Source organism: Lygodium microphyllum, chromosome 15 (assembly GCF_053477565.2).
Source record: "Lygodium microphyllum isolate KBCC chromosome 15, Lygodium_microphyllum_v1.1.10, whole genome shotgun sequence".
NCBI lineage: Eukaryota > Viridiplantae > Streptophyta > Polypodiopsida > Schizaeales > Lygodiaceae > Lygodium > Lygodium microphyllum.
In genome coordinates this window covers 70,358,130-70,376,561 of record NC_141149.1, presented here as the reverse complement: position 1 = coordinate 70,376,561, position 18,432 = coordinate 70,358,130, and the positions used below count along the sequence as shown (strand labels likewise).

The 18,432-nt window shown below is 38.8% G+C and overlaps 1 protein-coding gene across 2 annotated transcripts; it reads right to left on the bottom strand.

Moving 5' to 3' along the window:
- Positions 1 to 7,350: 7,350 nt before the first annotated feature.
- Positions 7,351 to 11,201, bottom strand: LOC148024656 (uncharacterized). 2 transcript variants are annotated; one of them, XM_087694293.1, is made up of 5 exons: positions 10,477 to 11,201; positions 10,228 to 10,355; positions 9,214 to 9,284; positions 7,918 to 8,053; positions 7,351 to 7,838 (listed from the first exon to the last, which is right to left on the bottom strand). In XM_087694293.1, exons 2-5 carry the CDS (start codon positions 10,303 to 10,305, stop codon positions 7,626 to 7,628), a joined length of 498 nt encoding a protein of 165 aa, XP_087550419.1. In that variant the 5' UTR covers positions 10,306 to 10,355; positions 10,477 to 11,201; the 3' UTR covers positions 7,351 to 7,625. The 2 variants fall into 2 exon arrangements, with proteins under 2 accessions (XP_087550419.1, XP_087550418.1); XM_087694292.1 differs by having other exon boundaries at positions 7,352 to 7,838; positions 10,228 to 11,199.
- Positions 11,202 to 18,432: the final 7,231 nt, after the last annotated feature.

Genomic DNA, 18,432 nt, shown 5'->3' with positions numbered 1-18,432 from the left:
AGGACTCCTATTATCTACTTGGACTCATACACTCTCTCAAACAAGTGGATGGGATTCAACAAGAGACTTAAACGGAGAGAATGAGAGCCAAGAATCGGTTACCTTGAGTCTTTTGGAGAAGAAGGCAGCCACTAATGCCACCTCAGTCCTTCATGAGAGCTCCACTTGATCCCGCATGCTCCATAGCTCCAAAATGATTGTGCTCCGTCAAGAAAGGGTGAAGTCAAGCTTGGGGCAGGATGGTTCAGGACCTTCCCATGAAGAGTTCTTGCTGAAATTGAAGTCCTACTCCATAGCCATGGCTACCCACAAGTGCATGCCTTCAAATCTTGCTTGTAATGTTCTTCCCGTGCTTCTTGATGGCTGAAATCTTGAGCTAGGTTAAAGAGGGACTCCTGGGGACCAAGAAGAGACCAAAATCTTCAAGATTTCTGAGCTTGATGCCAAGGTTCCATGGCTGCCATGAACTGCACCAGACCAGGGTTTCTTGGAGTGCAAAGGGGAGTCCAAGGGCTAAGGAAGATGCCTCTAATGCTACCCAAGAAGGTTGCCAAGGGCCAGGAGTGAAGCCAGGAAGGAGAGGAGGGCTGGGAGGGCTGTCCTGCAGGCCAGGAAGCAGCCTGTTTTTTGTGCCACAAATTTCGGGCTGCTCCTGGGGGGGCCACAGGCAGGCTAGATCTGGCTTGCTACTGCTCAATGTGATGCTCCAGCTGAGGGGAAAGCCTTGAGACAAACCATTCTTGCTGAGAAAGAGGGGGGGAGCAAGATTTCTGAGTTTCTTGGGCTGGAGCTTCCATGGCATCTTGGGGAAAAGAGGAGAGAGAATGTCTTCTTGAAAAGTAACTAAGTTTTTGGCCTTCTCTAACTGTGCTACCCTCCTTTTTACCCAAAACCCTAAAAAACTTGCATGAAAATTAGTGATGACCTGTCAAATTTGTCTGCCTACCTCCAGATTTATCCATGGTTCTTGGGAAAGCTCCAAGAAAGGCTGCCACAGTCTTCAAGAGGGCTGACAACCTGCCTGAGTACTCCTGTGTACCTGTGAAAGAGATGTAACTGGAGCTTTCTAACTGTGGGAAACTGTGAGAGCCCTAAATCTATGGGGAAAGAGAATGATCAAGGACAAAGCTCTGATACCATTTGTAATGAAGGAGACCTAACTGTCCTAACTAAGGGGAAGGAGAGAGAGAAGGACTACAGAAGAAGAGGGAGAGGAGAGAGAAATGCAAAAAGAAGAGAGAGAAAGAGGGAGAGAGGAAGAAGAAGAGGAGGCCATGGAAGCTTGAGAAGGTGAAAAGAGAGTTTCTTGATAATTTCTGTCATGCCTCAAAATACCCTCTTACACCTTATATACCGTCAGTGTGACTGGTATGTTCCCATGCCATATTCCCGTGATCCCCGTTCATTACACTTTTAGGGTGAAAGCATCTGCAATTGCAAATGTATCAAAGCACTGGAAGGGTAAAATCTTAGCTCTCAGACAAAGGAATGTTGATTCTCACCTTGTAATAGAGATGTTGGTACAACAAGTATTCATGCAAAAACAAATACATATTGTGCCCACTGTGCCCTTTCAATGAAACATTACAAACAATAAGTATTTGCAACTCATTGAGAATGAGAAATTTCATGATATCTGTGTAACTACTTGTCTCATATTTACAAAAGTATACCCTTCGAATTGTTGCGAAAAAATATCAAGAGTTTCACAAGTTCTTGTAAGCGTTACCACCTTGAAATTGGTAGATTGCTCTTTGAGGGGTGTACAGCTAAGCAGCTCGCAGAGGACCTTGTTTTTTCTATAAATCCAAGTATATATTGCCCAAGGGGGGTCGAATATGGAACCCTTGAGTCTATACACATACCAAATCTTAATAGCATAGAATGGCCGTTGTGTAGTAGTGACATTTTGTACGTCTATAGCATAAAATTTTCAATAGACATATTGAACTTTATGAAGCCAAGCGCACTGACTCAAAGAATGTACATCTAAAAGCTATTTCATACCAATTGCAATTTTTGCACATATATTCAAGGAATGTAAGGATTTGAGACATACTAAAAGCACATATGTCAAAAAAATGCATCAAAGGATTATGTAACAAGGATTCTAGGCAAGACTTGGACATCAAAAATGACTCACAGTCCTAACATAGTGGAGTGTCAAGTCACAACAAGGGACATGGCTTTCAAGTAAATTTTTCTCTCTTAATTGATTTTTTTTTTTCTTTGGGATGGATCAGCTAACTTTCCTTTCCAATTACAGGTACTTTGTATGCCTAGTATTCAAGTATCGTAGATGGAGGATGCTCAAGGGTGAATGATTGTGCCTTGAATAAGACACGTGTGAAAGTGTAGCTATGGATGTTATTGTCATTTGTGAGGGCCGCAAGCCCTAAGTGTTGCAAATAGAGGATGATTGACTATTGAGTATAATGCACCAAGAAATTACAATGTTAATGCAGAATCCACTTGCTAGCTTCTATTTTAAACCAAATGGTAGAAAAATTCGAAGCCGAGCTAAGGATACCGTTACCAGTGGAAAGTGTGTGGCTCCACATATTTTAGAAATTATAGTCTCTCTTAAAATCCCAATACCACAAGTTGCAATATCCAACACTTGTAAATTTTTGGATTTTTTTTGCCAATAGAATATTGTCGCTTGTAAATTTGTAATATTTAAAAATATGATATTTATGCAAAATCATACACTCGCTATACACTTTTCACATCAACATGTTTACATATGCATGTGAACTTTACAAAGACGTTAAGTAAAGCCATAACTAAATATGCGAACAATCCTTAATGGATTAAAACTTAAGGTTTTTAAGATAGAACTAGTTTAGTTCTTGTTTCATTGTTTCATTTCACACTTTCTCTATTCATCTCTTTACATCCACCGCATCCCTCCTACCTACTACGATGGATGCTCGCGCACACTTTGACGAGTGGATCCACGAGACTATCTTTGGTAGCCAAGGTAATGAGATATTTCAGGTTTCTCTAAGAACTTCAATCTTGAAAGCATGCTCTCATCACTGGATCCCCTCCTTCAAGTTTTGGAAGACTTTGTAAGTACCATTGCTACCTGCACATACTCCATCAAGGGATCCGACACAACTTGGGTGCCTCTAAAACAACTCGTGATATTTCAAGTATGGAAGAATCACCAAAAAGTGGTGAATAGGTATCTAGCCCACATGGATCCTTCGCACAGAGTATGCACTGTTCCCATGGGCAGTGCACCATGTACAGCACCTTTGGATCTCGTGGAGTGTGATTGTGCATTGGCAATTCACCTCCTTGCATTGGATACACCCCTAAAGGATGAGAGCGATGAAGATACAACTCCACAGTTGTTGCTATTACGTACACAAGAGAACAATCAATTGAAGAGCTCATAAATGTTGAAGAGGAATATCATGTGGTGGCAGAGCAAGGGTTGGCTCTTATGGTACCATCTTTTTCAGAACAACCACAAGTCGACAAACCCAACCTTGCCTCCTTGACACCCATTGAAATAGATGATGTACAGTACTTGCTTGTGTCAGATATGCTGTAATACTTGGAAATGAAGGAATAATTGTTTTCTGTCCTAGTCATGGATTCAATGGAAGACATGATCGATTATGATTACATGGATGTGCATCCGACAATGGAAGAGATTGGAAGATATAATGACACAAGTTTAGATACAACGAGTGCCATTATAGTAGCACAAGAGCAAACTATCTCGGTTGAAGAAGATTACCTTGTGTTGTATGTTGAATTTAAAGCACGACAATATGATCTTTTCGAACCAAGGTCCCAGCTTCCTACCAAGGAGCTTGTAGATCCCTCTGCCCAAAGAGGTGCCTCATTAACACACGAGGAAATAAAGATATAAGATGATCTGAAAAATATGATATTTCTAACTACCATATATTTTTATGCAACGAAACTTGACCATAGGGTGCATCAGATCCCCCGGAGTCCACCGATGAAATCTTGGCAGAAAAGTGGACCCAGACGTCAAACTTCGAATAAGACAGCTGCAAGCATCATTTTTTCCCAAGATTTCATCGATGAAGTCCTCGTAGGACTCGATACACCCTACAATCAAGTTTCGTCGCTTTCTGATAACTCTAGGTTAGTTGCTAATTATATTGTTTAATTTGACTTTGTCATTCGAGAGACATACTGTATATAGATGAGCTTGCATCAAGGCAAGGAGGAGCTCGGCATGCAGATCGACTAAAGGATTCAACTCTAAAGGAGTACATTAGTAACCTTGTTGTAGACTTGGCTGACTTCCATAAGAAATGCTCACCACAAGGGCAAAAAACAATCATAAAATTTCAAGCTTTAACCAAGTTTGGATCTTTTCGAGCAATACATGTGATATCTAGCTTGAAAAAGGTGATACTAGTCAAGCAATCAAAGCTTCTTTACTTGTTTAACCAAATGCATGGTGGAACAATATGTGTGCTTGCCACATTAGGTAACCTTGCTAAAGTGTTGAATCTGCATCTCTTGGAGAGAGAGCTAAAGGGGAAGCATGTTATTTTTGAAGCTAAGAAGGAACTATTTTCATCGAAAACAAGCCTCTCCTCTCGACCGATGAAAAAGCAAATGAACGAATGAGTTCATGTTGGCTATCGACTTTTTATATCTGCCATCACTATCAACCATCGCATGTATTTTTCTTGATGAATATAAGATATTTTACTTTATCCCTATAAATAAATACGTATTGAATAAGTATATGATTTGTGTAAGTGTGACGATAATGTATGATATGTAAATGACGCATTTACATACATTAACATAACCCAATTTGATTATGTCAACACATAATACTACACTTGTGATTATGTATAGACCATAACATAACTCGAATCCGTACATATTACTACTTTCGATGTGTGCATATGTTTTTTAAAAAATCAAGAGTCCTACGTTTCAAAAAACAAAACAAAACAACTTTACTCAATTAATTGAATTCAATACACATCACATTAGATATTTTATATACATATATATATATACATACATACATACACACATACCAATGTAAGAATATACAAAAGATTGACTTTCCAAGATATTAAATACTGTAACACTCGTTACAAAACCTTGCATCATTAATCTCATAACCTATAAGTTCCCTTACTGTATTGAAACCGTTCATGTCTTTATCTGTGATTGTAATGCATTTTGCATGGATGGCCAATAACTATCATAAAACAAGTTGATGAGAAATCGCTTTGTAGACGTTTGCAATGCCTCCATAGCTACAACAATCCACTTTCATGTCAACGGACCATCGCACATGTCCAAAATCTTTATATCCCTTTCAACTCTAAGTCTTGCATAACTTCTCAAATAACCTCATGAAAATATCTTTTCAAGATGAGAAACTTGTATCCGCACTAAATTCTCTTCATCTCTCGAAGGGCAACAATGTCCAATGCCCATCTCTTCAATGGTGGTCATTGTGCTCTATAAGAAGCACCTACTATTGCATTAGAGGAAACTCCACATAGCGCTCTAGGTGATGGGTCTTGGTGTGGAGTCCTCCCTTAGCCGAAACGGCAACATACTTGCTTGATGTGCGTCATGCAAACTTGAGAACAATATAAAAAAATGATGGAGTTTGAAAGTTTAAAAATAAAAGAACAAAAAAAACAAGATGTATAAATAAAAAGAATGAACTTTTAACCATTTAAACCCCAAAATCGAGTTAACACAACTTCATACGCATTGTCTCTATCATGTGGTCATAAATCCATAATCTTTTATCAAAATGCAATGAAACTTTACTCTCGCGCTCGTTAGATGGCTAAAAACCAAACATTATTATATGTGAAAAAAAATACTTATAAATCCTTGATCTTTTCCTACCAAGAAAGTTACTCCAAACACCAAACTTCAAACATCTACATGTATTTTTTTTCAAAAAATAATTTAATTTATTATTACAATGCAAATCTAAAGTTCAAGTTTGGATTACTCAATTTGATAATAATTTAAATGTGCAGAGATAAGAGCAAATAACTAAAATTGATACATGCATAAAGCTAAGGCTTTATACAATAGATAAATAAAACTGAGATTGCTATAGATTAAATCAATTTGAAATTCATAACTACATATTTTACATACCCTTTGCAATGTGAGACCATATTTACACCTTGATTAACTACTTTGCACACTATTGAACTATGAACAATATATATTTTTATCCATTCATAAATAAATAAATGTGATATATTTGATCAAAAGTTAATAAGAAAACTTGAAAACACCAATCTAAATTAATTCAAAAACAAAGCACACAAAATTTTGACAATAGATCACATGTAATTTATGCAAGCTTTCAATAATAATTAAAGTACCAACTTGTGGCAATATGATCACTCGTAATTTAAGCAAACTTTAGATAATAAAAAAACACCAAAAGACCATCTTTAAGACCTATCATATATTATATGTAAACTACTATACAACATTCTAGCTTCCACACGCTAAGTGCATCTTTTGTTTAATTATTAATTTATTTCAAGCATACAATTGTTTTGAAAGACTGGTCTCAATGTCACTCCAAAGTTGATTATAACTAAAATCTTTAAGTGGATCAATAATGTCATATATACCTTTGAGGCATCTTAAATGAATTAATATTCTCTCTCTCTCTCTCTCTCTCTCTCTCTCTCTCTCTCTCTCTCTCATCCTCCTCTTATCTCTTCTTCTTCTTCTTCTTCTTCCACTTATTTGTAATGTTATATTTACCTTAATGATGAGATGACATTAGACATGGATGTACTTTGGATTTTGTCTCATAGACCACATTGGCCTTATGTAGACATGAATATATATTTATTTCTCTCTCTCTCTCTCTCTCTCTCTCTCTCTCTCTCTCTCTCTCTCTCTCTCTCACATCATTTTGCTAAGATTTACTAAACCTGATTCACACATCATAAGCTTTTTGTTTTCAAGCTCTTTCAAGCTTTCCCATCATCTCCTTGCACAATGCAATGATAATACCTAAGGCAAGACTTATACTTCAAACTTTTTTTTTTCTTGCCCTATCCATGAATGTATCCAAAGACTTGCTCTGCAATCTTAATAACACCCATGTAAGCCAACTAAGCCCATGGGAAAAATACCTACACAAGTGAGTTGGAACTCAAAAGTAAAGTCTCACAAACCTTGATGTGTTACATGAAAAGTTAAACTATGTCTAATTATAAGACGAGGATTGAAGATGAAGACAAAAAGTGACATGAAAAGTGAAAAGAGACCATAAGCAAAACAAAACCAAGGAGAATGTCAAACAACAAGTGAGACACTATCATTTTAGCAATCAAAAAAAATACATTAAAACCCATGTATACATAAGCAAGTCCCCCATACACATGAACGTGGACATCCTGTTCAAAAAGAATCTAAAGTGACAATATATCACAAATCCAGCAACCTGAGCAACTTCTTTGATTCAGCAGGATTTAACAGTGAATTTTGCCATACAATTAAAAAACCTCAGCTACATTCCATTGCTATGGTATTCAGAGTGTACTGCTACAAACTGACCTGCACAAAAGAATATAAATTGCATCCTTTACAGATTAAAGCCTAGATCATTATGTTGAAAACTCATCCTGCCAAGATATTTTCCTTTTCCCAGTCTTCTTCATCTGTGCAAAACCCTTAGGGGGACCTTTCACACTTGAAGTTTTCTTCAAGACACCAACAACGTCTTTGTTTTTCAAACCTAAATGTATTGTCCCTGTTCCCTGAGTGGGATGCTGAGGAAGATGAGACTTAGAGCCAGTGTGTACAGAACCATCATAAAGCTGCACCAGAAAAGAGAAACTTGGAACATTCTTCAAACACTATCCTCTCTCTTGTGCAAACATGACAAAAATGACTAACCTTTTTTGTAGCTGGGGCACAACCAGACATCACAAGTTGAGAAGATCTGTCTACAGTGTGTTTCAAATCCCTGGTCCACCATGCAGGTTCAGAAGTTGCCATCCCTTTCAGCATCTTAACTCTTCTCTTCAAAAACCTAAGGAGTCAACAAAATATTACAAAAGTGCTTGAAATCAAGAGCGCACCAACCCAAATTGTGCTACCCTCCTATATACTGCAGCCTTTTTAAGAAAGCTAGTGCTATACAATTGAGGGTTGACACACATAAGATATGCAGGACAGCTCCGTGAAGAATAATATAATTTGGGATTGATAGAGTATAAACTTGAGAAAGGGAAATAGAAGCAGACCTATCCTGGTTACTAATCAACAGAGCAAGTAGGAACATGTGACAAACAGCTTTAGAAAAGCTTCAACATAGTTAGGATGTTGGCCATCTCTTCTAAACTAAAAACTACTTCAGAAATGCATGGCAACAAAAATGCAGCAGTTTTCACACAAACCACAAAAGCTCATCTATATCCATATAAGGACCATTAAAACTATGCAAACACGCAAAAAGGAGATAAATGGAAAAACACCTGGGGGAAGATAAGGAAAAGCTTTCTAGGGGAAAATGCAGCAGCTATGTCACATACAAATCACAAAAACTCGTGACAGGTATGTAAGGGCCATTCCAAACTACAAATATGTGAGAAAAGGAGGTGAATGGATAGGCAACTGGTACACTGGGACGAGGGCAAACTTTCTAGGGCAGACTTCATAACAGCCAGCCCATGTTCTTGACTCTGCACACCACCAAGATCCCACCCATGTACTTTCTGCCCTCATATTGTATGTGTTAGGACTTTCAAAACTAGTACATCAATGTCCAAAACCAGGTTTCCAATAAAAATCACTGGAATTGAACTCCTGCCAGTTTTAAAGGAAACATGTGTCCTTAAAAACCAACCTATACAACTTGACTGTTTACAAGTGTGTAAATGTTCAACTGCACAAATTCCAGTCCCTAAATGATGGGCAGACAGCCTGCTGCAGGTCTCAAGTTTCTCCACACCTTCAGAGCTATTTGACCAACTCAGATTAATTGGGCTAGCCTTTATTCATTTTTCTCACCATCAAAGGTTGACTGTCAATAACTAAGGAAAAGGGCCATCCTTATAAGTGTATGCATGCATGCGTGTGTGTAAGTATGAGAGCCATGGATGGGACCTAACAACATGCATTTATGGGGGCCCTAATATTAACAGTATTAAAGTGGCAGTTTTTATATCCACACACATGCAGGCTGCTTACTTGACCTCTGCTTGCAAGTTTGCTTTCACTTCCTTGGCCCTCTGCAACTGGTGGCACACTTCATCCACATCCTGCAAAAGGGGCAGGTACATCAGAATACTCCTGTAACTTTCGTGAAACAGATAGCATGCAATGTGGTATGACTTTTTGGAGGTCATTTTTTCAAACATACATGAGAGAAGAGGACACTACCTTAGATTGCAATATAGGGTGTGGTGACTTTGCATCAATAGCACTGATTCTCAAAGATAGCTTGTATGCTTGTATCACTTTGAATATGAAATCCCAACAGAGATCTCTTTTTTTCATATCAATACACACATGTGCTCATAATTTCCTAATGTTCATCTACAGCTACCCCCAACAGGAAGCTTATTGTATTCAATGTGAATGGGGTGCTTCTACAAGGCTGTCTAAGGTAAAAGGGGTCATTGTCAGTCAAGCCCTTAGAAATAAACAGATAGGCATATATGAATAATCACACTCAGCAAAGAAAAAAACAGCGTTCAACATCATGAGCTCCTCCCAGCTCCTGCTGGGGAGGTACCACATACCTAGCTAGGTGCATTCAGCAACCCCCTGCATCTACACCTAGCGAGGTATGCAGTCCCTCCCTTGCAGAAGGTCATGATGTTGTCTTAATTCACAATGTGGCAATCATCGTGGGAATTAGTCTAGAATTTAGCAAACTAGACAAACAGCCAAATACTTACACTCGGCAACTATTTGTGTGTATTTTCCATGATTGCCGAATCAATTGAATTGTCATATACGCATGATCACAGATGATGATTGAAACAACAACAATAGTCGCAGCAACCACAAGGGTGTAGCTAGCAAAAGCAAAACTAAATTGTAACTGGATTGTCTTATGAAAGCAGAATGCATTAAGTATACTGCAGTCCACATTGCCTTGTCTCCACTGCACCAAACTAGTTTATGCACTAGTCCTGAAGGTAACTAATTTGATGTACTGTCGTTAATGAATAATCGAATTAAGAGGTGGGGCCTTACTGCTTGCAGCTCCTCGAACTCCTCTTCCAAGGCGCCCTGCTTAAGAAGATACTTGTCCTCGCAGGCTTCAACATCCATCAAATCTTCATACCCTTTGCTCCCAATGGCGATAGCCGTTCCCTCAGCCTCTGAATATGTCGCAGGGGCGAAATTTATATGTTAAGAGGGGAGAATTTTCGAGAGAAACAGGGCATTGACAGATTTGACACCAAACCCTAATCACCCGAACAGGAAAGGGATGGGATTTACTCGAGAATGGTTACTAAAGCATCGTAGGATGGAAAAATCCTCCTGCTCTTCGGAGCGTCAATGCATCCAGAGGTAAAAAGATGCGGCAGAAATCTCTCTCTCTCTCTCTCTCTCTCTCGTGTGGACCGATGCTAATGGGTCCTGCCTCGCCGAGCGGCAAAAGTCGAGGCGGCAGAGATGCGAAACCCTAATCCACCAAAAGAGAGAGAGGGAGAGAGGGAGAGAGGCTGGGAAGCCAAAGACGAGAGGGGGTCAAAACGCGAGTTATACAATAAAAGGGAGGGCATACGAGCAGGGAAAGCAAGGTGCGTATGTGTCTGTGTGTGATTTGAAAGAAGCGTATGTGACACAGCGCGCAGAGAGAGAGAGAGAGAGAGAGAGAGAGAGAGAGAGAAAGGGACACGCAGGGTCAAGGAGGATGGTAGTAGGGGTAAAGGCAACTACGACTATCGTCATAGTAAGAAGGGGAGACACAGATGGAGAGGAGTGCAAAGGAACACACAGGAGCAGAGTAGGAGCTATACGTGGAGCCCATGACAGAATCCCACAGACTTCTTCTGGCTTCTGATTGAAAACCGAGACACAGAGAGAGAGAGAGAGAGAGAGAGAGAGATGATCCCTAGGCTAATCTGCACTTGCTGTTTGCCCTTCTCTCTTTGCTCTCTAACATAGATTTTGGACATCTGATGACAGGCAGCAGATCTAAGAATGAGACACGTAGATTGCTCTCTAACATAGATTTTGGACGTGTATTAGATCTAGGAATGAGACGCATCCCCCTCCCTTGGGATGAGGTATGTCCCATTGGCCATTGCCATTGTAGCCTACTTTTGTGATGATTTTTGTTGGACTCCCAAAGGCAAAGCCCATTTTTGGAGTTTCTTTGGTTTTGGGGAAGAAAGGGGAAGAGAGAAATGGAGAAACTATTGTGATTTTTTAATGCCAATCAAAGAATATAACAAAAAGCTTCTTACAAGTTGTTGGCAGCTATTATGCTTCTAATTTTTGGAATATTGACAATATATATATATATAGCAAGGTGTTTTGGAAAATTATCGTGCAATGGAACATAGTTTCTTTTTTATTACTAAAGTCGTTGCTTCTTGAGAACTAGTTCCGGGGATTGGCACTTCTCCATGCCCTTTTGTATTTCTGCAAATAATCAAATATATGAAAATACTTCAAAAAAATCTTCAAAAGTTTGATAGGGATTACCCAAGTAATGGAAAGAGGAAATTTTCTTGTTGAATTTGAAGAGTCGAAGGGAACAACTATCTAGCAAGAATTTTGAATTAGTTTGACTCTTGCAATTAGAAAAAGGCAATAGTAGTTGTTGGCAATCTTCTTGGACCTGCTAATACTGAATATGACTTTTCTATATCAGAAAGTTTGGATCCTAAATTGGGAATCACATATATGACTACACCTAGGATTAGACAACATAAAAATGCACCTCCACATGAAAGAGGTAAATCCAACAACAGGGCACCTCAACCATGGAGATCTCAAAGATTGAGACATCAAGTTGGCAGGTTTCCCTATAATAATGTTACGACCATGCACTTTCCATTTATATCAAAGGTTAAGAAACACAAAGAACCTACCAAGTTTTGTGATGTAATCAAGGAACATTGTTGGCAAGAAGCCATGGAGGGAGAAATGATAGTCTTTAGACACTTGGGATTTGGTTAAACTTTTGGAAGGGAAGAACTCTATGGGATGCAAATATGTCTACAAGGTCAAATGCAAATCAAATGGCTCAATTGCTTCTTGAGAACTAGTTATGGGATTGGCACTTCACCATGCCCTTTTCTATGTTTGTAGATAAACAAAGATTTACAATTACTTTGTATAAATCTTCAAAAGCTTGATAGGTTTTGCCCAAGAAAATGGAAAGAGGAAATTTTCTTGTTGATCTTGAAGAGCCCAAGGGAACAACTATCTAGGAGGAATTCTAAATTAGTTTTGTCTCTTGTAGTAAAGGAAAGGCAATGGCAATTGATGATCTTCTTGGACCTTTTAATATTGTCTATGACTCTTCTTATAAGAAAGTTTGGATGCTGATTGGGAATCCCATCTATGACTATAAAGACATCAATTTGAGAGGTTTTCCTATACTAATTTTACAATCGTACACTTTGCATTATTATCAAAGGTTAAGAAAGATGAAGAATCTACCAAGTTTTGTGATGTAATTAAGGAACATCTTGCGGCAAGAAGCCATGGAGGAAGAAATGAATGCATTAGTTTGATATAAAGAACCTAACACACCGAAAGTGTTTTATTTGCATAGAGGTTATTAGAACCCCCAATGAGATTTGGCGAATTTAAATGACAATATGCACTAGACATGTTGGCTGAATATGGTATGCTTGAATGTAAACAAACGGATACACCCCTTGATCAAAATCTAAGGCTAATGGCATGATGGAATGAAATAGAAGACACCATCACAACTACTCAATTGGTATTATCAACATGAGTTCATGCACAAACCTAGAAGACAAGAATTAGATGTTGTTAGAAGGATCATCAAATATGTGAAGGTAATGCATAGTGCACGGTATACACATGCACCTGGGCTAGCACACAATGCACAGCATAGGGCACACAATGCACATGCACCACACATCACACCTAGATTCATGCACCTATTGCACACCACCCAAGACCAACCTAGAAAGCCTTAGGACACAATTGCATGAAGAATATTGCACGTAATCACTTAGATGCATCAAGTTACATGCACATGTACCTAGTGTATGTGTGTGCATGCACACTAACCATCCACACACATATTGTTCATGTCACCCTACATGCATTCCACAAGCACACTTAGAGTGCACCCGCACTTTGCATAACTACACAAATATTAGACTCGTTTGGGTTAGTGCTTGCATTTAACTTAGCAACCCTTCCGTTCACCATGCAAGTAGTCTACAACAACTAATTTAATGCACGTAGCTTACCTCCACACACCCATGCATTCCACAATAGACATGCGGCACATGAAAATGCCACACAACACTATAGCATGAGAACACACCCATTCAGCTCTAGGAAACTAAATGAACCAACCAATCAGACAACACGAACCAAATGAAAAACTAAACAAATACAAGGCAACTAAAAAGGAGGAAGACAACAACGCATTTTTAACAACAATTAGAAGTTTGAAACTCAAATTGGGGACAACAAATTAATCAACTAATGTTGTGAGTTTTAAATGCACCACCACAAATTGTTTTGGAAAGTTTGCTTATGCACAGTATACCAAACATGATAAAAATTCAAACATGAAATTGTTGTTTTCTGGTGATTCAAGACATCATCAAAAGTGAATGAACAAGATAGAAAATAATCATACATATTGAAGCTAAGCCAATAGTAGGAAGCCTAGAGCTCGTAGGCCATGCTGTAGGTGCATGCACTTGCAGAGCGGATGTGATCTCCCAACCCCCACAACTATTCGAGACTCTAGTCCTAACCACTCTTGATACATAAAACACAATAACAACTTACAACCTAGGTAGCATTTGAAGAACGCTATTGAACACATAGCCATAGGACCCTCATAAGATTTGGTATTAGATCTAGCACAACGTTGCCTATTTGACCACACTAATATGCTATAAGTAGGCATGCACATAGCTTAAACACACATTGATAGGGATGGGGCATATATGTGGAAGTACAGACCAAGCTAGAATCCCATTAGTAGCTAAACAACTAGATAAATATTGAGCTAGGATGACCTTATAATGGTTGAATAGTTCAAGCAAGTTTGCGAGGCAAATAACCTCGCATGTGACATTAGAAAGGTACAAGTCTTTGGACTATGCCTTAGAGGGAAGGAACAAGCTTGATTAACTCATTTGGGATATCATTGAGAAATCCTTATTCATCTTTCTCAAAGACCTCTTTATCAAGTGCTTCGCAAAGGCTAGTTATGGTGATAACCTCATTGTCCACCTAATGAACATTGAGTAGCAAGAGGATAAGAGCATACAGGACTATGTCGCCAAAGTAAGAAGCCTTTTTAAACACATACGAACTGCTGAGAGACCCATTGCCAAGGCTATAACCAAAGCATTCATCAAAGGAATTTGGGATGAAAAGATCTATGAAACCATGGTAGGTAACTCCAGTTTCAATCACTCTAGCACTAATGGTGAGCTTGATGAAGCAATCCATGTTGATGACTTGCATTGAGAGAGAAGTAGAGACAAGAAAGCTGTACATAACCATCAAGACCCTTAGCTAAGCCATCGAATAGCTAAAGTGAATGACACACAAGACCTTAAGGCCGATGAGGAAACACAACGAGAGCTTTTAAAGATGGTAGAGAATCTAAAGTTGTCTTGGCCCTATCAGTAGAATATACAATGCATACATTGTGGCAGAGACCAACTCCCTTTGAAGTGGTCGAGTTTAGCATTCACATCCATTAATTATAGATGCTTTGGGCATGAAGCCACCTAGCAAAGCTCCACAAAGTCTTTTAAGACCTAATCTCAACTTTGCCTATCTCCAATGTAACAGAGGGTTCAACTATTCAAGATAGTTGTGCAACCTCTAGCCTTGCCAACTCCTTAGGAGTAAAGACAAATGACACAAAGAGCTGAAATCATGAAATCAACCCCTTTGGAATTTCTAGACCACCAAGCCTAATCATTACTCATCCCCCAAGTGACTCGCTATCCATTATACTGAGGAACTGGTAGAGGATGAGGAGTACACTAACCCCTTTTTTTACTATGATGAATAGGGTCACCCTATCCTAATGGATTACATGCCCATAGCTATTATGATGTTCGAACAAGAAAGAGGATAGAAATAACCCAACCTAGGGACATAACTCCTATATCAAGCATGGAAAGTGCAATGACTACACCTCAAACAGAGAAAGCTACTACAAAAAGGTAGGAGAATACCCCAAACCTCAAAAATTCCACCACTAATCCACTCTATTTTGGCTAAAAATTGCAGGAACATGTGATTGCAATTCTCACAATGTAGAGCAACACGGATTTATTTATCAAGATACAAAACCTAGTGTAATATTAACCCTTGCATCCACCAATGTCTCAATTCCACTTAGAAACTTGATAAAAGAAAGCCTTGCCATATGGCAAGCATTCAAAAGTTGGATGGATGGTTCAGACTCTATACCATTATCTCAAGATCCACAAACCTAGCTACCTAGTCACACCTACCTTAGGAGCCTTTAGGGTTAACATCTTCTAGGAAGGGACAAAATGTCATGAGTACTTCTAGTAGAAGCCCTTGAGGACTTTGCCAAGAAGGGAATCATTGATATGGGGTTGAAGCTAGCATTGTTAATGAGAACATGCTTCACACATGAGGGAATCCTCCAATTGAACTTGTTCACTTCAGTTTGACTATCGCCGATGGATTCAAGGTCTGCCCACAAGGCATATTAAAAGGTTGGCTAGTCAAAATAGGTAGAGTACACTTTAAAGTTAACTTTGTCATCGTGAAAGGGGTTGACTAGAGGAATAGGGCAATGGCCTAATATTCCTTGGGAATAGGAAGGATGTAACATAAATAGAAATGGAGACTTGGAAAACTTCTCTACTTGACTTTGATAGCAATACCCAACATGCTACAAGGATATGTCGAGCACCCTCCTATCCAATAGTGTCTTATGAACTACATTCCATCCCCCAAAGGCAAGCAAGACTAGATTTATATACTTGCTATTTTAGAATTTCCATTTACAAAGAAACCAAAATATCATGAAGCTCATGAATGCTTGAGTCAGTAAGAAGCATGAGACCCTTTTATTCAAACAATCAACCCTCAATCAGGCAGCATTTCTATGCCTCTCTTTATGATGGCCTTTGACTCAGTGCCACAATTTTCAATCAAGGGGTGTCCAAATCCAACAAACAAGTTTGAATTATGCAAGTTGTTGAGCCAATAGCAGTTATTCTTCAGTGGTGTGGCAGATCAAAAGCAAATCTCTTACTCTTTAAAGAGTTACTCAATAGCCCCACCTGGCAATGGGTGAACCTCCATTGAGTCTTATTTGACTATCACTATGACCTCTTCATCTCCTTAATGCGCAAGTAGGGGATTGACATTAAGGAAGAAAGTGAGAAATCTACAAGTGATGAAGAAGGCAATGCCACAAGCACCCACTTAGTCGACTATGATACTAATGGCCAAATGATAGAGTAGATCTTAGTTGACCTAAAGCCCTCACAAGCAAAAGGCTTGCTCATTGATGGGTCATAGTTAGACCTCAATTCAAAATAGAATAGTTGGAGCACTTAAAGGTATTGGATTATGAGCAAATGGGATATCAGCCCAGTGAATTGGTTCCTACCTCTGAATTATTATTAGTCAATAATGAACAAGACAAAGCATTTGATGCTTCACCAATAGAGAATGCCAACTTAGATAAATGGAAGCAATGATTAAAACCCTAAAATATTGCCACTATCCATGTCTCATAAGTCCATAACAAAGCTTGCAATTCATCTTAGGCATAGACACCTTAGAAACATCAAACTTGAAAAGGAATCTAAAATTAAGAGCTAAAAAATCCACAGAATCTCCCTAAGCACTTTACATAGTACAAAAGAGGAGATCAAGTCATTCTATTGCTTGGTGCAAAAAGGGAAGGGAAAACTAGCAAACCCATTGAGGGCCCAATGATGGTCAAGGAGATCAATCTTGTTGAACCAGAGACCCCTAAATCGGACTGTGTAGTTGAGGACCTAAGTGTTGAAAATGAACAATAACTAATCAATCTAGTCAAGGAGTACATGATGTGTTCACTTGGAATTACTTTCTCCTCGAGGAAAACATCCCAAGTGTTGACATATACAATTCCTTTGAAGTTAGATGCCAAACCCTCTAAACAATGATCCTACTCCATCCATCCTTGCAATGCACACCACGTGCAAGAAGAGCTCAAGAAATTGCAAAAACCAAGATCCATTTACAAAATTGATCATACGGAGCCATCGTCATGGTACTCAAGAAGATTGGAAAAATCCAAGTATGCATTAACTATATAAGAAACTGAAAGCTACAACTAAAAGAGACCATTATCTATTATCTTACACATACTACAAGATTGAACATGTGATAGGAAAATAAGCTTACAATTTCCTAGATGGCTTCTCAATAGGTACAAGTGCACCTAGATGATTTCCACCTTTGTCATTTAATGGGGTGTATTTGCCTATATTGTCATGCCTTTTGGTTTGACAAGTGCACAGGCTACTTTTAGAGGCTCATGTGTACTATTTTCAATGACATGGTGGGATGTGGGATCGAGGTATTTATGGATGACCTTTATGTCCACTTCAGCTAAACACCTCAAAAAGCTTTGCCTTCAAGCACTATTGACAATGCCACCTATCTCTAAATCCCTTGAAATACTAATTTTGGCTGAACACAACATCATTTTGGGCCATGTCATATCTAGGAATGGCATTGCAATGGATGTAACCAAGATCAAGATGATAATGGATCTCCTACCATCCACTCCAACCACAAAGGCATCCAATGTTTTCTTAGACATACTCGCTATTATCATCACTTTGTGCTAAGCTACGCTTTCATAGTAGGACTCTTTACAAGTTGCTAATGGTCTAAGAATGGGCAGGAATGCCAAGCTTTGAATATGAAACTTTGGAAAAGGCTCTCATACAACACCCATTTTATAAGTCCCAAATTGGATAATCACCTTCCATGTGCATATCGGTGCATCCAAAATCAAAATTGGAGCCATGTTGTGCCAACTTGATGAACACCATATGGATTACTAGTAAGCTTTGCTAGTAGATAGCTCATCGAAGTCAAAATGAATTACTCCATAATAGAATGGGAAGGATTACCAATGGTATATGCCATTAAGAAGTTTCGATACTACTTATTATTACTGATCCCATTCATGTTTTTCATAGAACAACAAGCACT